The following is a 23,418-nucleotide window of genomic DNA, read 5'->3' on the forward strand; positions in this document are numbered from 1 at the left end:
CAGGGTGGAGAAGGAGGCCAGAATCTCTGCCTCCCTGGGTAGATAAGTATAGCCTGGAGGTTTGTTCACCATGGAGATTCCCAGGCCCCACCCTCAGGGCTTGGGATCCTGTAGGAGGGCATCAGGTCCCGGGAATCAGGGGTGAAAATTCCCACCTGAAGGGACTCTTGTGGGAGGCCCGAGGACACACCAGTAAAACAATTCTTAGAAACAGATGTTGCTGGAGAAAAAGTTCTGGCTTTGGGTTTAATCCCTGGGTTACCTGAGCAGGTTACTTTCTCTCTTTGATCCTCAGTTTCCTCATCTGTACAATGGGGGTGACATTCCCACCCTCCCGGGATTCCTGGGAGGATTTAGCCACACAGAACCCAGATGCTGCCTGGACAGGGGGTGCTCCTTAGTGAGGGTTCCTATCCCACACCCTGGGGATTCAGAGTGACAGAGACCCCTTAAAGCCTTAGGCCCAGGAGCTGAGGGGCCGATGAGCGAGGTGTCTGTGGGCTGGAGGCTGCTGGTTGCATTTGGCAGGAGCCAGGCCCCAGCGCTGTAACAGTGACCTCATGGCTGAGAGCATTTGTTTGTGCTTTGGGGATTTGCCCTGGTTTCCAGAAGCTGCAGCTGCTTCACCTCCTGTAGTATCTCAGCCCCCCAACCTTGGGGATAGTTGGAAGGATCATGAGAGGATCAAATGAGACTGGCAGGTGGGGCCCCGTGAGCCCCTGACGCAGTGAGCCCACTGTTGCGCTTATTTTTAATACTCCTATTATTGATATTAATATAATGTGTCTTCAAGCTTCAGGCCAACAGCGGCTCAGATTGAGAGCAAGACTCCAGAGTTGACCCACCTGCTTTCAGATCTTGGTTCTGTAGCCTCCTAGCTGTGTGGCCTTGGGCAAATGACCTTCTCTCTCTGAGCCTCAGAGTGGGGATGATATTCAAAGCACGTTGCCAGGGGATGAAAGGCATGCGGTGGGTGCTCAGGGAGCAACAGCTGATTCTGCCTGATTACCTGTGAGAGCCAGGGGGCCCAGGACCACTGAGGCTCAGAGAGAGAAACGGAGAGGCCCAGGCAACCGGAGAGGCGCAACCTCCTGCCCCCCAGGCAGGCATGCTCTTTGCTCCTGTGGGCCTCCGTCAGGGGCACAGGGCTCTGTGGGGATCTGAGATTAAGGGCTCTTTTGTCCACACTGGAATTCTGTAAGCTGCCTGGGGCTAGGCCTTCTTAACAAAGCACTCCTGGGGGTAGAGAGCAGATAGAGAAGGGGGTTCCATGGAGAATGGGGCAGAAGGCAAATGGGGACTCAAGGAAGGGATGAAATCCATAGAGTCACTTATGAACCCAAGAGGATCCAGGAATCCACATGAATCATGACTTCTTGGTGGGGAGTGGGTCACCTGCCCAGGTCAAGGCCATGGTGGGGATGGAGTGAACCCCAGGTGGAGAGGAGCTGGCCCAGGTGGGAGCATAGTTGGGAGAGGAGCCCCCAGTCCAACCAACAGCTGATCCCCCATCCCGGTCAAGAACACAGCCCTCTCTGGACACTTGGGGGTGTGGGCAGTTGGGGGGAGCATCCCCAGCCAAGCTAGGGCATGTGCAGCTCCCCATGTTTCAGTCATTCACTCCTTCATTTCCCTCCCTTTTTGCTTGCTGGGGTCTTGGATTTGTTTGTTCATCCAACAAGCATTTATTAGGCACTTAGTGTGTGCCAGACCCTGCGCTGCTACTGGGACACAGAGATATGAAGGAGCCCCGGCATGGCCTGGGGCCTGGACCTCTGTGCTCCACCACTCCTGCCCCCAGGGGCTAAGCAGATGAATGAATGAATAAATGAATGAATGAATGGAGTATTGATCAGGACAGGTACTCACTGGGTAACCTAATAGCCTAAAACTTGGGACCTGGGGCTGAATACCCGGACACTAAACTCAAGAGTGAGGTTGTGGGGTATTGGGCCAACCTGGATAAAGTCAGTGCACAGAGGTGAAGCAGTAATCTTGACAATGCATTAAAAATCATACTTTTGAGCACCTGCTATGTTCCAGCCACCAGCCCAAGCACTATGTCTTTTTTTTTTTTAATTTTTGAATTTTATTTTATTTATTTTTTTTACAGCAGGTTCTTATTAGTTATCTATTTTACACATATTAGTGTATACATGTCAATCCCAATCTCCCAATTCATCCCACCACCACCCCACCCACTGCCGCCTTCCCCCCTCGGTGTCCATACGTTTGTTCTCTACATCTGTGTCTCTATTTCTGCCCTGCAAACAGGTTCATCTGTGCCATTTTTCTAGGTTCCACATATATGCATTAATATACGATATTTGTTTTTCTCTTTCTGACTTACTTCACTCTGTATGACAGTCTCTAAATCCATCCACGTCTCTACAAATGACCCAATTTCATTCCTTTTTATGGCTGAGTAATATTCCATTGTAATATATGTACCACATCTTCTTTATCCATTCGTCTGTCAATGGGCGTTTAGGTTGCTTCCATGACCTGGCTATTGTAAATAGTGCTGCAGTGAACATTGGGGTGCCTGTGTCTTTTTGAATTATGGTTTTCTCTGGGTATATGCACAGTAGTGGGATTCCAAGCACTATGTCTTTTATTCCTCACAGCAGGCCTCGTGACTAGGCTATATGAACCCCCTTTTACTGATGACCAAACCGAGACTTCAAATGGTTAAGTAACCTGTCCTGGGTCACACACCCAGTGAGGGCTGGAATCAGGCTTGAATCTAGTCTTCCCACCTGCAAAGTCCTCGTTCTGCTAGTGAGGGATTGCTCCCCCCACTTTGTGGATGAGGAGGGTTTGGTGGCCTAGAGAGACTGTGGGAGGAGCCTCGTGGGCCAGCTTCCAGCTGTCCTAGGAGATCTTCAGGGGGCTGAGAGAGGCAGTGAGCAACAGAGGGAGGAGGGGGAGGCAGGGCTCGATTTCCTTTCTGGCCGTTGTTTTTCCTGGCCTGCCTTGCACACTGCCAAGGGGTCCGTGCCGAGTTGGGCCTGGGCCCAGGCAGAAGGCAGAGCCAGGGAGGGCCCTCTTCCCTTCCGGCAGGGAGGAGGTGCCATGGCCATTTCCGAGACTGGCAGGCACGAGGCACTGGGCTGTCTGCCCCACACATACCTCTTGCTGGCAAAGCCCTCATACCCCTTGTGGGCTGGCCCTTCAGCCAAAGCCCCTGAGCTCTCTCCAGCTTGGCCCACACTAGCTCTGTTTGACTCTGAGCAAGTCATTTGCCCTCTGAGCCTCAGTTTCCTTGCCAGTAAAATGGGGGCAGAGTTGGGGTGAAGAGGAATGAATCTGGCACATAGCAGGTATTCAACAAATGCTAGTACTTAGTCCACTTGGGGATGGAGGCTAGTTGTGATTTACCAGCTCAGAAGGGCCTTCCTCATCCCCAGAGAAGAGACCCCCTTTCCTACCTTTCACCCCAGCCAGCAGGGGACAGGACAGAGGGGTCCTCAAGGAAACGGGGTGCTGTTGCAGCAGAGTCCTGGAACCGGGATTGGAGTTTGCAGCTCCATTAGCTCCTTCTGTAGGGATGACTTGGACATCTGCCCAGCCTTTGTCACTGGGGGTATGTTCTGTATCCCAGACAACTGGAAATAGGCCTCAGGGTCTGTGTCACATTGTGACCCTCCACAAGTCATGCCCCCTCTGGGCTCAGCGCCTCCCAGCAGCAACCACCACTTACCCAGTGCGCACTGTGCAGGCGCTCAGCCAAGCCTTTGTGCAATCGCTGATTCAGTCCTCCTGTCGGCCCATGAGGTTGGTGCTGTTATTATTGCACCCATTTTGTAGTTAAGGAGACTGAGACCCAGAGTAGGGAAATAATTTGCCCAGGAACGTATGCTGGTCACTGGCAGAGATGGGGTTCAAGTGGCTCTGGGGATGCCCATCTTGCTCTGGGTTTCCCCTCCCTTTAAAATGAGCTTCTTGGGGGGTAGTGGTGGTGGGATAAATTGGGAGATAGGGACTGACATATATACACTAATTTGTATAAAGTGGATAACTAATAAGAACCTGCTGTATTAAAAAAAATAAATAAAATTAAATTTAAAAAAAATAAATAAAATGAGCTTCTGGTCCTGTCATAAGCTCTGGTGAGGACTGGGCAAGAGGGTAGACAGGAGAGGCTTTTGGAAGCATTAAAAAGCCCAGATAAAAGTAAAGGCATTGCTAAGAACAGGCACTGCCTCTATAGCTTTCTGGGAGCTGAACTATGATGTGGACATAGGAAACACAGGGTGCCTGGGTTTGGGTTTTGGTTCTACCACTTCCTGGCTGTGCGACCCTTGGTGAGTTACTTGACCTCTCTGTGCCTCAGTTTCCTCTTCTCTAAGTGGGGGTGATGAGAGTACCTGCCTACCCTGGGGTTGCTCTGTGGTAGAGGTGGGATGGCCTGCTCATGCCCTGCTCATCACCCACCTTTGCTCAGGTCTCTAAGGACATCTCCGTGCGGCTGCATAAAGAGCTCGAGGCGGTGGAGAAGAAACGGGCGAGACTGGAGGAGGAGAATGAGGAGCTTCGGCAGCGGCTCATTGAGACCGAGCTGGCCAAGCAGGTGCTGCAGACGGAGCTGGAGCGGCCGAGAGAGGTGAGGGCCCCGTCCACCCCGGCAGGGCCAGGCCTGGGCCGGGCAGGCATGTGCCAGCCCCATCCAGCCAGTGTCTCTGAACCTCTGTCTCTGCACAGTTATGCCTCCCTGGCAGAGCTGTCTATTCATTCACTGCTCCAGCACACGCTCCCTGAGCACCTCCTGTGTTCACTGTGTGCTGGTTACTAAGGACACAGGGGTGCGTGAGAGACATCTGGTTCCTGTCCTCGAGGAGCCCACAGGCTGACGAAGGAGACAGTCAGCCATCAAAGGACCACAGCTGGGAGAGGATTGCCTGAGAAAACATGCAACAGTGCTGAGCAAGGGACCCAGCCCTCTGTGCCTCAGTTTCCTCATCTATAAAATGGGATAGTAATACTTCGAGTCATTGGAAGGACCAAGTGGTATAGATTTTGTGGACATGCTTTAGAGACTGCCCGGCACTGCCACTCGGTATAAAGTCACTGCCGGGTCTGGGCCTCTGGCTGGTGTCTTAACACATTTCCAGGACACAGATGCTTCTTCAGTGTGACCCCAGGCACCAGCCTCTCTGTCTTTGGTCATGAGAGTCCCGCCACCTGGCATCCCATTCTCCCTTCTGCTGTGTGTTAGGTGTACAGCATGTTAAGCACCATGCTAGACACTCCCCATGATTTTCAGAAAGGCCCGATGAGGTTGTGATTGTACCAGTTTTATGGATGAAAACACAGCCCTGAGGGAGGGAGCGATGTCCTCCAGGTCACGTAGGGCCCAGTGGGCTGTACAGATTGGAAACCATCAGCCCAGGTGATGCCTAAGGGCTGGAATCCTCCAGAATCCAGGGGTCTGTGTCCCAGGCGGCCCGGGTGCCTTCTGCCCCCAGAGGCACAGCTGGGCCTCAGCTGTCTGGCTGCTCATGAGGCATGCTAGGATCGAACGTTGTTCTGGGGCACAGTTCTCACCTTCCCAAGGGCAGGCGTGCCAGCATTCCAGAACAGACACCACGGCCCTGAGGCCATAACAATCCTTCTGCTGCCCTCCCCGCTGGGTGTGTTGGTGTGACGTGCCAAAGGCTTCTCGGTGTGGAGATGGGAGGTGTTTGCTACTCAGGGCTGCCCAGGGCTGCGTGGGAGGCCCCCTCCCCCAGGCAGCCTCCTGCCCTCCGTGGCCTGGCCGATAACAGGGGACCATCTTCACACATCTCATTGCTGCCACCCTTGATAGTGAAAAGGAGAGACAGTTTCAGAAGGTGCCTCGGATGTCAGCCTGTTCCCATTGTAAAGGAGAGGGAACAGAGGTCCGAGAGGGAGAGCCTGCCTGAGTTCACCCAGCCTTTCCTTGGCTGAGATGGGGCTGAGACCCTGAAGCCACCTCCCCTAAGTTTCAGTTTCTTCATCTGTGACATCAGGATAATAACAGTACCCAGTTTATGAGGTTGTTCATGGTCATTCATAAGATTGGGTAACCATAGAACACTGTGAAGAAGTTAAAAAGAATAAGGTAGTATAGCGGTTCCTGAGAAAATTAAACAGAATTACCAAATAAGCCAATTCCACTTCTGTGTATATACCAAAATTGAAAGCAGGGACACGAACAGATATTTGTACCCTCATGTTCATAGCAGCATTATTCACGGTAGCCAGAAGGTGTAAGCAACCCAAATGTCCATCGATGAACAAAAATGTAGTATATACTTACAATGTATGTATAATCTTAAGAGGGAATGTGATTCTGAAACAGGCTACAACGTGGGTGAACCTCGAGGACACTGTGCTCAGTAAAATAAGCCAGACACAACACGACGAGTATTATATGATTCCACTCAGATGAGATACGGAGAGTAGTCAAATTCATAGAGACAGAAAGTAGGTTAGAGGTTACCAGAGCCTGGAGGGAGGAGGGTATAGGGAGATATTGTTTAATAGGTACAGCATTTCAGTTTGGGATGATGACAAAGTTCTGGAGGTGAATGGTGATGATGCCACTGGATTGTACACTTGAAAATGGCTAAAAATAGCAGATCTTATGTATATTTTACTGCCATAAAAAAGAAAAAAATGGTTAAAATAGTAAATTTTATATTAGGTGTACTTTCCCACGATTTAAGAAAAAAGGCAGATACATATGTACTGATGTGGAAAGATCTCTAAGGTACATTTTTAAGCAGGAAGAGAAAGCTATAGAACCATACATATTGTGCAATCCCACTAATTATTTTGGAAAGCCATACAGGACGAACTGATTTTGAAGCATGTGTCTATATGTGCAAATGAATAGCCTGGAGGAAAGTCTGGAGGAAAACGCACTGAACTGAGGTATTAGAAATGGTGGGAGTATGGTAGGCAATGGCTTTTGCTTTTTATCCTATGATTGCTGTATTTAGGGGTTTTGGGGGGGGGCGTGGTTATTATTAGTGAAATTTTAAATAAAGTCAAGCATGTAAAGAGCCCTTTGTGGTGCCTGGCACACAGTTGGTGCTCAGGAAACACTGGTTCACTTCCTCTTGAAGGCGATGTCAGTGAGGCTGGCCTAGCCCTCCCTGATGTGCCCCTCGGTGTCTTAGGACCGGCTGAAGGAGGTGTGGCGCTGTGTTTATTTGCTGATTGCCCTCTCTCCTCCCTCTCCTTCCTGATATGGTTTCTATGGAGACGAGGGTCCCTTAGCAATTCTTCTGCCAGAGCTGTTCCAGTCCCATCATGGAGATCTGCCTTTGCCATCCTGACAGGTTGCTGTGGCGATGCTGTCACCCGGCTGGGGACAGGAGCCCCTGGCCTGAGCTGATGTGGTTGCTATGGAGATGGCTCTTTGCTAGAGAGGAGGGAGGGTGGCCTGCCCCAGTTGTGTTCTGCAGTGGCACCGTTGCCAGCTGGGCTGCAGCTCAAAAATCGTAACACGAGCCACCGCCACCCCCAGTCCAGTATCATTCCCCGTCTTTGCATTTTAGGCAGAAAGCCAATATCAGTGTTGATGGGATTTATTATAACATAGCTGCTGTGTCTGAGTGCTTGCTCCGTACCAGGCACTGCACTAAGCGTTTCGTGTGTGTCTTCACGTTGTGTAGCCAGCAGCCTCCCAAGGTACATAGTGATTTTGTCCCCATTTTATTTTATTTTGTTTATTTATTTTTCTGGCTGCGCCACACAGCTTGCGGGACGAGGGATTGAACCCAGGCCCTTGGCAGTGAAAGCGTGGACTTGCTGTATATAGATGGGACAGGGGAAAGACAAGGATGGGATCCTAACCCAGGACTCTCCATCTCCCAAAGCCACACTAACTCTTACGGCGATGCCCGTGCCCTCCTTGCCCCATCCAGGGGCCTTCCTAGAACCCGGCTGTGTTTCGGAAGCTCTGAAGAGGCCACTCACTCCAACGAGTACTTCCTTCTCTGGCCCAGGCTTCTTGGCCTGATTCCCACTCTCATGGGGTAGGAAGGGCACTCACCATAGCATCAGTTCACCTGGGTTCAAATCTCAGTTCTGCTGGCGGCGTCATCTGATGCAGCCTAGCCGCGGCCTGTGTGCTGCAGGGCAAACTCGAACTTGGAGTCACACGGGCCTGAGTTTGAATCCTGGCTTTGCCACTTATTTGCAAATAACTGTAGCATTGGGCAAATCATGTTACTACTCCAGTGTTCAGTTTGTTCATTTATAAAATGGGAATATGGGGACTTCCCTGGTGGTCTGTGGGTAAGACTCCACGCTCCCAATGCAAGGGACCCGGGTTTGATCCCTGGTCGGGGAACTGGATCCCGCATGCATACCGCCACTAAGAGTCTGCATGCTGCAACTAAAGATCCCGCATGCCGCAACTAAGACCCGGCACAGCCAAGATAAATAAATAATAAATTTTTAAAAAATGGGAACGTGAATCCCTAGATCTCAAAGGTGTTTGTGAGAATTAATCAAGACAAGCAGGTAAAATGCTTAGTGGAGAATAAGAGCTCGGTAAATACTGATTATCAGTATCACCACCCTCGCAACCTCTACAATGGCTGTGGGCCTGGAGAAGCATTTACCTTAGTTCAATAAATATCCTTCTGCTGCCTCTAGCAAGGAGCTCTCCATATCAAACTGCCAGTTGCCCATGGAAGGAGCAGTTAGGTAGCAAATCAACGCCTGCTGCTGGCAGCGTCTGCCCCTGTACTTTGATTTGGGGTCCATGTCAAACCACTCTGTTTCCTCCACCCAAACGGCCTCCCCCAGCCCGGAGCCACACCGCCTCTCTAGCTGCTTCAGCCGCTTTGGAGGAAGAATGCCTCAGTCTTTGAGATGCACCCCTACCCCAGGCTCCCCCCCTGGAGTAAATTTGGTACACACAGCACAGTCTGTGTTTTCAGTGAGACCTTTTCAAACATCCCCTCTAAGTTGGATGAAAATCTACCCAACTGTTTTGGCAGAAGGCTCATTTTATTCCTTGAAGGTTGGTCTTTGTTTCCTGGTAGCATGGAAGCGTGGAAGGTGTTAGAAGACAGGGGGCCTCTCCAGAGCTGTGCTCAGGCAGCCTCTCCGTGTGGGCTGGAGGGGCGGAGGTACCCTCTTCTAATCTCCTGGAGAAGGGCAAGGGAGGGCAGAGCTCCTGCTCCTACTAGGAGCCGTTAGACCAAGGAAGCTTAGAGACACCACCCTGGCTGCTCAAAAGCGGCCTTGTGAGTTGCTGGTGGGTGGGGAAGCCCCTGCTGCGTGCCAGGCCAAGGATTGTGCCCTCGGGGTCCGGCACTTGTGACTGGCATTCTTGTTGGTGCCCGGGTGCTGTCCTGCCCTGCCCCAGCCCGCCCACCTGAGGCCCAGGGCCAGAACATCTGCCCCTGGGGGCTCGACAGAGGGGCTCTGACGGGCCTTGGCTCCCTGGAGGGGCACCGCAGTCCCCCAGGCCGCCTGGCCAGCTGCTGCCCTACAGAGAGGAGGAAGGACTTTATGCTCTGTGAGCCTGCCTTGTTTTCCCTCCAGAGCCGCAGAGCAGTGTGGGAGCCCAAATGGCTTAGATGAGGTGGGGGGCAGGGACAGGGGCAGTTCCATCCAGAAAAGGCTGGAACCACTTTGGTCCTGAAAAGGTTTGCTGCTTCAGCCCCTCTTCTCTGCCCACTGCCCTCCCTTTCTGGTGGGCACTCAGAACTCACCCTCTGAAAATATGTTGGAATGGTGTTCATGACTTTTCTTGGGGAAGTACATTTTTAAAACAGTTTACTATAACTTTCTCCTCCCACCCAGCAGGTAATGTATGCGTAGTAGAGAAAGACTAGGAACTACAAGTAAGCCATAAGGAGAAGAAGTTTCACCTGTAATCCAATATTCAGAGGGAATTCCTCCGAGTAATTACCAAATTACTATTTGGGTGGGAGTACTTCCCAATATGTTATACTTCCCATACGTTTTTCTACGTATGCACACACACATATTGAAATGTATATATGCATTTTTTTTTACTAAAAAAGTAATATAAGCTCAGTGAAGCAAAAATTTCATTACAAAAAACATATAAATGCATGCCTAGCATACCTCTAAGGGTGGACACGTCAGACTCTGGTTGCATTGGTTGCCTCAGGCAAGAGAGCTGGTTACAGGGTTCACTGTATTCCTTTTTGGGTTTTTTGAAGTTTGAAGTATGTGAGTGTGTTCTCCAAAATGTAAGAAATAATAATAACGATACGTAAGATAAAAGAAGAAAGGCTCCCCTAACCACTTCCCTCAATTCGACGCCTGACTCAGCCTAACCTGTGATTTGGTTTGGTTTGTGTCTTTTCAGGCCTTTCTCTATGCTTATATGCTGTATATTCCTCTATGTATTTTTTTTTCATTAAGATGGGATTATGTTACATGCACCGTTTCTGTAACATACAGAATAGTACAGCGTGACCACAGACTGTCTTTTTAAATGCTGGATGTTTTGGGGTTTTCTTCTGCTTAAGGTGCTTATTATAAAAGTCAAAGATCACAGAGTCGAGTAAACATAGGAAGGAGAGTCTAAAAGAACACCATCTATTTCAGTATTTTAAACACAGAGCCAGAGATCTAGAAGGAGCTCCAGCTGACCCTCAGCTGTGGTCACCCTCAGGAGGAGAAGGGATGGGGGTGTAAACAGGGGGGCTTCTGCTTTGTCAGAACAGTACAGATTTACAGTGAGAATGTGTCTTTATATATTAATTTATTTTTTAAAATATTGTATAATTTTTAAAAATTTAAAGAGAAAACGCTGGAGGACTATGTCTTCCCTCCTGAAAAAATGTGGGGGAAGAAAAGTGCAAAGTGCAAGTTCCCTGTACTCTCATCATTATCAGCCTGGTGCATATTCTTTAGACCATATTTCCCCACCATACACATGTACACATGTGTATGCACACACACACACACACACACACACGTCTTATTTTTATAAAAATGGTAACGTTCTAGTTTTGTTTTTAATAACAGCTTTATTGAGATATAATTCACATACCATATAGTTTGCTTTTTAAAGGATACAGTTCAGTGGTTTTTAGAATATTCAGAGTTGTACAGCCGTCACCACTCTAATTCCAGAACATTTTCATCACCCTAGAAAGAAAACCCCAAGTCACTCCCCACTCCCTCTTCCTCTTCCTCCCTGGCAACCACTAATCTACTTTCTGCCTTTGTGGATTTGCCTATTCTCAACACTTCATGTAAATGGATTCATACGCTATGTGGCTTTTTGTGACAGGCTTCTTTCACTCAGCATGATGTTTTCAAGCATGTTGTAGCACTGAGCAAGGCTTCATTCTTTTCTGTGGCTAATATTGCCTTGTGTGGCTATGCCACGTTTTGTTCATCCATTCATCAGTTGGTGGACATTTGGGTTGCAGGTTTTGTTTTGCAGTTTCCTTCTTTCCCTTACCAAGCTGTCTCAGAGATTTTACCATGTCAGTGAATCTCACTCTCCCTCTGTCCTTTTTCATGGCTTTAGGCTTTGTGTTATCTCACTCCTTTATGTGTGATAGCTGGGACCTCTCAGTGCCCCTGGAGACCCCTGGTTCCCCTTACTGTCACCCCACTTCCCTCCTCCAGAAAGTCTACAGTGGTCACCTAATCCGTGGCTCAGTTTTGTATTGATAGATGATGAAATGGAGTTTCAGAGAGAGGAAGGGTTTCACCCAGGATCATCAACTCCGTGTTGAGGGGGTCCCAGCTGAGTTCACAGGCCCTCCCATCAGCTTGTGATGGGCGGGCGCAGATCTGCAAGCCTGACCACCTGACTCCCGGGCCCCCACCTCACCACTCCAGGAGGGGTCTCTGAGCACCCCCTTCCCAGGCCCCTTTTGTAGGAGGGGGTCTTTGGGGAAGGACTTGTTTTGTGGCCCTCACCCTCGCCTTCGCTACTCTTTCCTCCTTGCCTTGGAAAGATCCCCCATCAGTCCTTCTCAAATACTGGCTCCCTGCTCTTGGCGCCCAGCGTCTGAAATATCAGCCTCTGCCTTCTTGCCTCATTTGCATTTCAAAAGGTCTCTTTAGGAATTGATTGGGCTCTAAGATGAACTTAAGAGCCTGTCTCCCTGGCTCTGTGGTTCCAAGCTTAGCTGCACATTAGAATCACCTTGGAAGCTATTTAAAAATACTGATGCCTGGGACCTACCCAGACCAATGATGTGAGAATCTCTGGGGTTGGGACCTTGGGCATCTTTTTTTTTCTTTTTAAGTTTCCCTAGGTAATTCTGATGTGCACCCAGATTGAGAACCACTGTGCTGGCTCCACTCTGTCCCTTGTCCAGGAAGGCACATTTTCTCCTTCCAGGTCTTTGGAGCTAGAACAAGAACTCTGTCAAGAACTGGTCCCAGGGACTTCCCTGGCGGTCCAGTGGTTAAGACTTCACCTTCCAATGCAGGAGGTGCCGGTTCGATCCCTGGTCCGGGAGCTAAGATCCCACATGCCTCATGGCCAAAAAACCAAAACATAAAACAGAAGCAACATAGTAACAAATTCAGTAAAGACTTAAAAAGAAAAAAAGAACTGGTTCCAGGTCAGCTCTGGTTTTGCTGTGGGACCTCTCTCTAGCCTTCAGTAAACTGGGGGCTTGGATTAGATCAGTGGTTCTCACCTTCAGGGATTGGGTGTGAGAGGTGGGGGACCGGGAGCCCATGTATTCAGACTACCTGGGAGCATGCTCGAAAATTACCTGCCTGACTTGAAAAGTCAAATGTAACCCAAGGGTGATTTTATATGCCACTAACATGAAGCACCCCTCTCATGGGAAGAAGTGTTCAATGGACTCATGCATCTAACTGAGTGACTTTTTTAAACATGGAGAAAGTTCAGAAATGATTTTTATAACAATTCCTCAAATTCCCCTCCATTGGGCTTGTGCCATTTTGCATTCTTGCCAGTGAAATATGAGTGATCCTGTTTCTTCTTAGTTTCATCAGTAGAATGTGTTGTCAGGTGTTTGGATTTTTGCCAATCTGATAGGTGAGAAATTGTATCTCAGTATAGTTTTAATTCACATTTCTCTACCATGAATAGGGTTGAGCATCTTCCTATGGTTGGAGCCATCTATCTTTTTTTGCATGTGAACTGGTTTTCATATCTCTAGCCCATTTTTCTATAGGTTTGTTGGACTTTTTCCTCTATTTTGTGAATCTCTTTACATATTTAAGATATTAACCCTTTGTCAGTGTAATACATTGCAAGTATTTTTTCCCAGTTAATCATTTCTATTTTTACTTTCCTTAGGGTATTTTTTTCCCGTGTAGAATTTGCTTATCTAATCAAATGTATCAATTTCTTCCCCTATTGCTTCTGTAGTTTTGAATCATGATGATTATTATAGGCTTATTTTGCTTTAATCTGCATGAAAACCTACCATTTAAATTGTAAAAACTGATCAGTTCCTCATCATTTCTAAGCCTCTTGTACAGTTATGATCTGTTTTACCATATTCATTTTGTTTATTAGTATCCATGCTGAATTAAAGTCCTCACTAGAATGTCAGTTCCATGAGCTCAGGACTCCCCCTGAGATGGAGATGTGCATACAAGAGGCTTCTGGAAACGTCCCCTTGGAATAACACCATCAGGGATCGAGGCAGAGGGAGAAACTGAGCTGCAGAGCATTCACACCAATGGCCTCAGCTGATCCCATGGGGAGCTCTGGAGCTGGAGTGGGAAGGGGGCATGGACCAGTCACTGGATGTGGGTTCCCCGCCCCCCCCAGCACCCCCACCCAGGAAAGGCATATGACCTTGGATGAGGTGGTTGCCCTCAGCCAATGGCCATCGCTGGGAGAGGGACTCAACTTTGAGGTCTTAGCCAGGGGAATGTGTGCCCCAGTCCTAAAGGGGGGATCTAGGCATAACACTCCAGCATCCCCCTCAAGTACCCTATCTGTCATGGTCCCTGCTGTATTCTCCATGCCTAACTATGCCTGGCACATGATAGGTGCTCAGGAAGTCTTTGGTGAATGAATGAAAGACAAACAAGAACAGAAACCCAGATTTCTGGGTCTTGGGCTCAACCCAACTGGATCACAATTTCGGGGTGGGAGAGAGGGGAGGAACCCTGGGCAGGTGGGTTCAGAATCGTCTCAAGTGCTTCTGGCCTGTTCCCCATTTGCAGCCCATTGGGTGGTCTTGAGACTCCTCTGGCTCAGCAGTTGATGCTGGTCAAGGCTGGACGTGGCTGGGCTGCGCTGGCCAGGGAGGGCAGGGGCCCTCAGCGGAACCCTAGGCACTGTGACTGCTCTTTGGATGTGCATCACCCTTGTGAGCTTTCAGTTCAGTTTTTTTTAATCTCGCTCCAGCATTCCTTGAAGAAAAGAGGAACCCGCTCCCTTGGGAAGACGGACAAGAAACCTTCCATGCAGGTACCTCCCGTCAGCCTCCACAGCCTCTGTGCAGCCCCCAGCAGTAGCTTTCAGTCTGAAGTCCCCAGGCCTAACTCCGTGTGGCTCGGGGAGTCCCCAGAGGTGCCCACCCTGCCCCAGTTTCTACTCCATCCTCCCCTTGTTCACTTTCTTAGCTTCGCTGTGTACTTTACTTCCCCAAACTACACCCTGAGCCCATGGTTCTCACATGCTCTGCTAGAGAAAGTGCTATATGTAGCACAGGTCAGGCATAGAATATAGTTCGTTTCTAGTGGTCCTGGATGGTCAGGGTATCAGGCACTTTTTATATATTGTCTCATTTAATTTTTTTCATGGTCTGTGAGGGAGGGAATGTTATTGCCCCATTTTACAGATGAGAAAACTGCAGTAGTAATGGTAGTAGTAGTAGCAGCAACACTGACCCTGGCAGAATGTTGCCTACTCCAGGAAGCCCTCCTGGACTCCCCAGGCTACATGCAGTGCCCCATCTGTGCTGCAATATGTATGTCCCCCTCTCTGCTTCCCCTCTGGATCCAGAGCTCCTTGAAGGTCAGGGCTGTGTTCCCAGCACTTAGTGCTCCCTGAAATGCTGTGGTTGAGCCTCCCAACACTAACCTTGCTGGGTCGTGCCTGTCCCTGTTCCCCCTCGGGCCCCAGGAGGACAGTGCTGACCTGAAGTGCCAGCTGCACTTTGCAAAGGAGGAGTCAGCCCTCATGTGCAAGAAGCTCACCAAGCTGGCCAAGGAGAATGACAGCATGAAGGAGGAGCTGCTCAAGTACCGCTCGCTCTACGGGGACCTGGATGGCGCCCTGTCGGCCGAGGAGCTGGCGGATGCACCCCACTCGCGGGAGACGGAGCTCAAGGTTCATCTGAAGCTGGTGGAGGAGGAAGCCAACCTGCTGAGCCGCCGCATCGTGGAGCTGGAGGTGGAAAACCGCGGCCTGCGGGCCGAGATGGACGACATGAAGGATCACGGCGGCGGCTGCGGGGGCCCCGAGGCCCGCCTGGCTTTCTCCGCTCTGGGCGGCGGCGGCGAGTGCGGGGAGAGCTTGGCGGAGCTGCGGCGACACCTGCAGTTCGTGGAGGAGGAGGCCGAGCTGCTCCGGCGCTCCTCAGCCGAGCTGGAGGACCAGAACAAGCTGCTGCTGAGCGAGCTGGCCAAGTACCGCTCGGAGCACGAGCTGGACGTGACGCTGTCGGAGGACAGCTGCTCCGTGCTCAGCGAGCCCTCGCAGGAGGAGCTGGCAGCCGCCAAGCTGCAGATCGGCGAGCTCAGCGGCAAGGTCAAGAAGCTGCAGTACGAGAACCGGGTGCTCCTCTCCAACCTCCAGCGCTGTGACCTCGCCTCCTGCCAGAGCACGCGGCCGATGCTGGAGACGGACGCCGAGGCTGGGGACTCGGCCCAGTGTGTGCCCGCGGCCCTAGGCGAGGCCCACGGACCCCACACCGCCCGGCTCTGCAGGGCCCGGGAGGCCGAGGCGCTGCCGGGGCTGAGGGAGCAGGCCGTCCTGGTCAGCAAGGCCATTGACGTCCTGGTGGCCGATGCCAACGGCTTCACGGCCGGCCTCCGCCCGTATCTGGACAACGAGTGTGCCGACTTCCGGCTGCACGAGGCCCCCGACAACAACAGCGAGGGCCCCAGGGACACCAAGCTGATCCACGCCCTCCTGGTGCGGCTGAGCTTGCTCCAGCAGGAGCTCCACGCCTTCACGCGGAAGGCGGACTCGGTCCTCGGGGGCCCCAGCAAGGAGCAGCCCGAGCCCTTCTCGACGCTGCCCGCCTTGGGCTCCCAGGGACCCTCCAAGGAGATTCTTCTTGCCAAAGACCTTGGCTCAGACTTCCAGGTAAGATGTCCCAGTCACAGGCCCTGTTACTTTTTTTATATATGTAGGTATGGGCTTTTTTACTGAACCATACATACAGAGAGGCACGCAAAGCACAAGTACACAGCTTAATGACTTTTCCCAAAGTGAGCACACCTGTGTAAGCGTCACCCAGGACAAGAACTAGAACGGGACCAGCGCCCCAGAAGCCCCTCCTCAGGTCCCCTTTTAGCCACTATCCCCACTCCCAAAGGTACCTCCTCTCGATTCGGTTTTGCCTGTCTTTGAACTTTGCATAAATTGAATCACACAGAACACACTCACCTGTGCCTGACTTTTCACTCACCATTATGTTTGTTGTCTCAGGTGGCAATAATGTGTGTGTTCTCATGACTGAATATGATCCCATGGGGTGAATATACCACAGTTCCCTTAGTCATTTACTGTTGATAAAGGGATTCATTCCAAAGCCCTATCTTTTTGCCAGGTCGCCCTTTCTTCTCTTCATGTTTCTTTTGCAATGCTGTATTTTAAAACCAGTATTATTTAAAAAAAAAAAAAAAAAAGCGTTGGTCAGATCCTGTGCAAAGGCCAGAAACTTGGCTTTCTAAAGGTAATGAACTTCCAGCCTTGATATCTATAAACTACTACTTAGAAAAATTAAAATAGCAAAAGCACTTGTCCCCCCAAAAAGCATCACTGCAAGAGTAATCCATAAACATGCAAAGAGTTTCAGAAGTGCCTCTGGTAAAAAGATGAAGCCTCCTCCTCCCTGCTTCTTACTCCTTCAAGGTTTTGCTATTAACACTGGTTTTGGAGCACTGCTGTCATATAGGCACATGTGGGCTGCTTAAAATTAAATTAATAAAAAGTACGGTACATATAATTGACAATTCACTTCTTCAGTTCAGCCACATTTCAAGGGCTCGGTAGCTGCATGTGTCAAGTGGTGCAGATCTAGAACATTTCATCATCACAGCATGCCGTTCTAACTCTTTCTCTCCACGTACTCTCATATATTTGTTTTTGCCTCAAATTGTTTTATGTTATACCTCCTGCTACCACACAACTTGTTTTTCTTGTGTAATGTATCTATTTGTTCATTTATTTACGATGCTGTATTTATTGTTCATATGCTTTTTGTTCTTAGTGCTGGAGGTGCCATGGTAAGCAAATAAACAGTTATGATTCCTGCCCCCCAGCCTATATCATCTAGTGGGGAAAGAGATGTTAATCAAAATATCATGCCATTGAATGGGAAATCACAAACTGAGATGAGGGCTCGCTAGGAAAGGTGCTGGCTTCTGTGAACGAGAAGCTTGACCTAGACCCTGGGTCAGGGAGGACCTCTGATCTGAGCTGAGATCAGAAGGATGGATTACCAGGGGAAGGGTGTTCTAAGCAGAGGGAACAGCCTGTGCAAAGGCATCATGGCCAGAAGGAGCAGGATGTGTCCAAGGACTAAGGGAAAGAGTGCGGCTGGACCCAGTGTCGGGAGGTTTGATCTTCATCCTGAGAGCAATGGGGGAGGGGCGTCTTCCCATGTCTGTACAGAGAGGTTTAGCTCTTTCTTTCTGACAACTAATTTCTTTAATCAGTACCTTGTGCATCTGGCTCGGTCTTGCTTTTCTTAAGCAAGCAGACTGCCCTATGTTGGGTCTCCCTCTTGGTTCTCCTTGGGGTAGGAATGAGCTGGGGCCGCATGTGTGGGAGGACAGTTGAAGCTGGCTCAGAAGGTTTGTGCACAAGACAGGCATTCACAGAATCAGTGTTTTCACTCACCACTAGTCATTCAGCCTTTCAACAGACATTCATGGGGTAGTCGCAGTGTGCCAACCAGGGCTGGGGCTGGGCTACGGAGGCAAATCCACCTAGGCCCCTGCCCTCAGGTGTGCGGTCAGAGGCCTCTTACAGAGCCAGAGGCCTGGGGTGGGTGCAGTTTCTAGCACCCCCGTGTCCTCCTCCCCATGGTTACCTTTAGTCTCTTCTGCCTGTGCCTCTAGGTGCAGCCACCTGACCTCAGGGACCTGCCGGAATGGGAGCCCAGGATACGAGAGGCCTTCCGCAGCGGCGACTTGGACTCCAAGCCCGACCCCAGCCGGAGCTTCAGGCCTTACCGAGCTGAAGACAATGATTCCTATGCCTCTGAGGTGGGCATAGGCCTGAGCGGGCAGGAGGGAGGGTAGGAGGAGAATGGCTGAGGCCGCTCAAGAGCAGAGTGACCTGTGGAGAATCTTAGCTGGTGATGATGATATGGGTTTTGAGTATTTCCTTTGGTTCCAAGCTTCCTGACAGCAAGGGCTGAGAGGGAAACAAGGAAGTTTGGGCCATTCTCGGGGCCTGATGAAAGGAAGTTTATAAACTTATCCGAGGAAATTGATCTTGTTCTCCTATACTGCTGAATTCCACAGGGAATTTAATAATTTATGTCATTTAATGGAAACAGTAATTTCTTTAGCAGGAAGGCAGCAATCTCTACAGTCAGGCTGACTGGGTTCAGATTGTGGATCTATGTATACTAGTTGTAAAATTGTACAAGTGTCACTTTACTTCTCTGATCCTCAGTTTTCTCACCTTTAAAATAAAGGTAAAGTGTCATAGGGTTGTTGAAAGGATTAAATACATGAAAAGCCTTAGCTTAAGGCCTGGTCCCTGTTGGGTGAGGATGAGGAGGAGGAGGATGACACATCACTGGGCCTCAGGAGATCTGCCAGGCTGTGTGGCCTCAGGCATGTTCCCACTCTCTGGCTGCAGCTTCCTCACCTGTAATATGGGAGGATTAGAGTGGGTGGTGGCTGTAGAATTTCTAGGATTCCCTGGTCCTTGAGGAATTCCGGATGGTTCTGAGCCCCTCCCAAGCCTACTGAGCCTCTCCCCAGCACTTCATAATGAACCTGAAGCAGGAAAAGGCTCCTATGGACTGGATGGGGCCTCCCTGAGACTCCTGAACCATGGGGAGTCTCATGTGTGCCCCAACCTGAGCGTCCTTTTCTTCTCAGCATCCCTAGGAAGGCAACTTTTGGTCCCAGGGAGACCAGTCTGCAACTGTGAAGGGGGAGACGCTCCCTCGAAGCTGATGGATCAAACTCTTGAAGTGGCCTGAGTGTCCTAGCAGCCATGGCAAAAGAGGAGAGAAGGGGGCAGGAAGCATGAGATACTTAGTTCTTATTTTTTGAGAAAAAGAGATAGGCCAGCTCACCTGCAGAGAAAATAATTTCCTACCTGCCCTCAATTATTGTTTCATTCAGCCACTCTTTACTGAGAAGTCACAATTTGCCAGGCACCGTGTTGGGCACTGAGTTTAAGGAGAACACCAGAGATAGGTAGTATTGAGCCCTTTAAGGATTTTTAATAAAAAACAGGCATACACAGGACTTCCCTGGTGGTCCAGTGGTTGAGAATCTGCCTTCCAATGGAGGGAACGCGGGTTCGATCCCTGGTCGGGGAACTAAGATCCCACATGCCTCGGGACAACTAAGCCCGCACGCCACAACTAGAGAGCCCATGTGCCGCAACTGTTGAGCCCATGCTCTCTGTAGCCCATGCGCCACAACTAGAGAGAAGCGCATGCACCACAACAAAAGATTCCTTGTGCCACAACTAAGACCCGATGCAGCCAAATAGATATTAAAAACAAAAAAACAAAAACAGGCATACAGGATATACCTCAAGCCAGAGTGCCTTCCATTGCCAAATTTTTACATTATTGGCCAGATAATGAGTGTTTGGTTTTTTCACAGAGGGACATCTTGCCATACCTGGAAACCTTTTATGTAGGTGTTGGAGCTGACATTTCTCTTTTTTGTTTTCTTGCTTAACATGACAGCATAAAAATTTCCCTTTATTAGTAGAAATACGTTTAGAAATCTTTTTTTTTTTTTAATCAGTCATCAATTTTATACACATCACTTTATACATGTCAATCCCAATCGCCCAATTCAGCACACCACCATCCCCACCCCACCGCAGTTTTCCCCCTTGGTGTCCATACGTTTGTTCTCTACGTCTGTGTCTCAACTTCTGCCCTGCAACCTGGTTCATCTGTACCATTTTTCTAGGTTCCTAGAAATCTTAAGTGAAGTATAACATACATGCAGTAAAGCACTCATATTGTAAGTGTACAGCTCAAATAATTTTCATAAACTGAACACTACTGTGTAATCAGCAAGCAAATCAATGAACAGAGCATGACCTGGCCCTGGAAGCTTCCCTTCTCCTCCCCATCTAGTCACCATCCTGACTTCTAACAAAATAGATTTTTTTTTGCTTGTTTAGCTACAAATCCTTATAAACCCAATCCCCCCGCCCCTCCCTCACCAAAGGTAGAGTTTTATTGTCTTTTTTGTAAGGTTTTATTAGTCATTATAAACAACAAATAACTATAATAAAGTCCCTAAGCAGCATTGCATAAGGATATAAAGAAGAAAGTCAAGATCACAAGATTATCACATAATTAACCACTGTGAACATTTAGTTTGTGTGTGTCCATGTCCTTCATGTTTTTCTATTGAGTATATAAATTTTTAACTTTTTATTGAAGTATAACATAATAATATACATACAATAAAGGGCACTATCCTTTTTTTTTTTAATTTAATTTTATTTTTGGTCATGCCACGTGGCTTGCAGGATCTTAGTTCCCCGACCCAGGGATCGAACCCTCACCCTCGGCAGTGAAAGTGTGGAGTCCTAACCACTGGACCACCAGAGAATTCCCAAGGGCACTATCCTTAAGTGTACAGTTGAATGGATTTTAACATAAGTATAGACCCATGAAACTCATATGGTTGATCCCTAACTTATCTTAGTTGTTTGTAAATTACTGCAATTATAAACGAGAGGAACATCTTTGTGAATTAAACTGAGTTTTCATAGTATTTATTTTCTACAAATAAATTTCTGCAAGAAATTATCAAGCTAAAATTATAACAATAGCTAGATTTGATGTGCACTGTTTCATTTCATCGTCATGACAACCCACCGAGGTAGGGACAGCTGCCATGCCCGATTTATACGGGAAGGACAGCTTGGGCCTGACTTACTGCAATTGCTCTCCTACGACTCTCATCCTTTGACTGCAGCTTCTGTCCTCCTCCTGCTCTCTCCCTCCTCCTTATCTGTGTCCCTCATCTCGACCCCAGATCAAGGAGCTGCAGCTGGTGCTGGCCGAAGCACATGACAGCCTCCGGGGCCTGCAAGAGCAGCTCTCCCAAGAGCGGCAGCTGCGGAAGGAGGAGGCTGAAAACTTCAACCAGAAAATGGTGCAGGTGGGTGGTGCCCAGGGCTCTCCTGCACCTACTGCAACCTGTCTTCCCTGAACCAAACCTTAGCGGCCCATGGGTCTTCAGAGGCAGGAATGTCAGGGGAAACCTGTGTCTTCTCGCCCCATGCTGCACTGGTGCTTATGCATTAGCTGTGCTGGGCTGGAATCCTGGGCTTGTCGTTGACTGTCTGTGTGACCTCAAGCCCATTCTGTCTCCTCTCTGGGCTTCAGTTTCCCATCTATGAAATATTGCCCCGTCAGAGTTGAAAATCTGTATTAGAAAGGCCGTAGGCCTGGCTGGTAATCAAGATGGTAGCTCTGCTAGTAGAAAGCATTTATTAAGCCCTTACTGTATGTCAGGGCACTTGCCACACATCATGTCCTTTAATCCTCATGTTTTCCCCTGTGAAGTGTGTCCCCATTTTACAGGTGGGGAAACTGATGCCCAGAGTGCTGAAGTGCTTTGCCCAGGGTTGCACTTGCAGGGCAAGGTGGGGCTGGGATTCTTTTTGTTTGTTTGTTTTTAATATTTTTTTGTTATTTATTTTATTTATTTGGCTGTGCCAGGTCTTAGTTGCAACACGCAAGATCTTCCCAGGTCTTAGTTGCAACACGCAAGATCTTCACTGCGGCATGCAGGATCTTTAGTTGCGGCATGCAAACTCTTAGTTGTGGCATGCATGCGGGGTCTAGTTCCCCGACCAGGGATCGAACCTGCCTGGGGCCCCCTGCATTGGGAGCATGGAGTCTTACCCACTGGACCACCAGGGAAGTCCCTGGGGCTGGGATTCTAATCCAGGTTATTGGCTCCCTCTGAGCCATTACACCGCGTTGCTTACTAAGGTATTAATGCTGTCAGCCTTCCTCACCCCGAGCATGCCCTTTGCTCTGCATGTGGGTCACCCCTCCCTGCCATCATTGCTCACCCTCCCAGGTGCCTCAAAGAATGTGAGAGTTCATGTGAAACATTGGTTCCCGGTATGGGCTCATTAGATGATGTCATGGTTTTTATAATCAGACAGAGCCGGATTCAGATCCCAGCTCTTTCACTGATTGTTACTGCGATTGCTGCTGTTTTTATGAGTCTCTCTCCCCTGGAGTAGCAGAAGGCACTGTTTATTTCAACACAATGAACTGCTAGTGGCGGAATCCCTGTCAGGGGTCACCACCAGGCACTGCCTGAAATTTCCTCTCGGCCCTTGTGTGAGGCCTGGAATGGGGTGAGTTAGGGTCCCCTAGACAGCTGGGGTAGCTCACGCTCTTGTCCCCCTTGCAGCTGAAGGAGGACCAGCAGAGGGCACTCCTGCGGCGGGAGTTTGAGCTGCAGAGTCTGAGCCTGCAGCGGAGGCTGGAGCAGAAATTCTGGAGCCAGGAGAAGAACATGTTGGTTCAGGAGTCCCAGCAGTTCAAGCACAACTTCCTCCTGCTGTTCATGAAGCTCAGGTGGTTCCTCAAGCGCTGGCGGCAGGGCAAGGTTTTGCCCAGCGAGGGGGATGACTTCCTTGAGGTATGGTTCCCCTGGGACTGGGACTGGGGTGGGGTGGGGTAGAGGAGAGAGGACAGGAGGGACATAGGCCTGAGTTGACATAGCCCTGGGGCTCAGATACGAGGCATCAGCTTGCAGCTTCCATCCTTGCATTCATTCATTCATTCCTTCAGCATCGGTTTGTTGAGAACCAGCTCTTTACTGGGTGCTGTGGCAGATGCCGGGGAGACCATGGTGAAGACGACAGACTCGGTCCCGGCCTTGCCAAGAAGAAGTCTGCTTGGGGGCCAGTAGGTCTTTAACACCTCTCCGGTATTTGTTGGTTTCCCTTTTTAACAAACCTGAGTCTTGAGCTGGCAATAGGATATAGATGCGTTTAATGATCTGGTTTTGTTGTTTTTGCATTATTTGCAAATATAGTATATATTAATGGTTTTTACTCTTTTAAGGTAC

The 23,418-nt window shown here is 49.5% G+C and overlaps 1 protein-coding gene across 5 annotated transcripts in view; it reads left to right on the forward strand.

Moving 5' to 3' along the window:
* Positions 1-23,418, forward strand: part of MTCL2 (microtubule crosslinking factor 2) — a 73,001-nt gene that overhangs the window by 23,274 nt on the left and 26,309 nt on the right. For 4 of the 5 annotated variants that reach the window (XR_014236020.1, XM_082361877.1, XM_082361875.1 and 1 more), the window contains exons 3-8: positions 4,448-4,606; positions 14,330-14,392; positions 15,050-16,237; positions 18,220-18,366; positions 21,358-21,483; positions 22,756-22,986. Coding sequence is in view for 4 of the 5 variants with exons in the window: in XM_082361877.1 (XP_082218003.1) it covers positions 4,448-4,606; positions 14,330-14,392; positions 15,050-16,237; positions 18,220-18,366; positions 21,358-21,483; positions 22,756-22,986 (1,914 nt within the window). In the remaining variant the exon portion in view is untranslated. The remainder of the gene's footprint in view (positions 1-4,447; positions 4,607-14,329; positions 14,393-15,049; positions 16,238-18,219; positions 18,367-21,357; positions 21,484-22,755; positions 22,987-23,418) is intronic. The other variant, XM_082361878.1, reaches the window with a different exon arrangement.

This window comes from Balaenoptera borealis (genome assembly GCF_965194805.1).
Source record: "Balaenoptera borealis genome assembly, chromosome: 16".
NCBI lineage: Eukaryota > Metazoa > Chordata > Mammalia > Artiodactyla > Balaenopteridae > Balaenoptera > Balaenoptera borealis.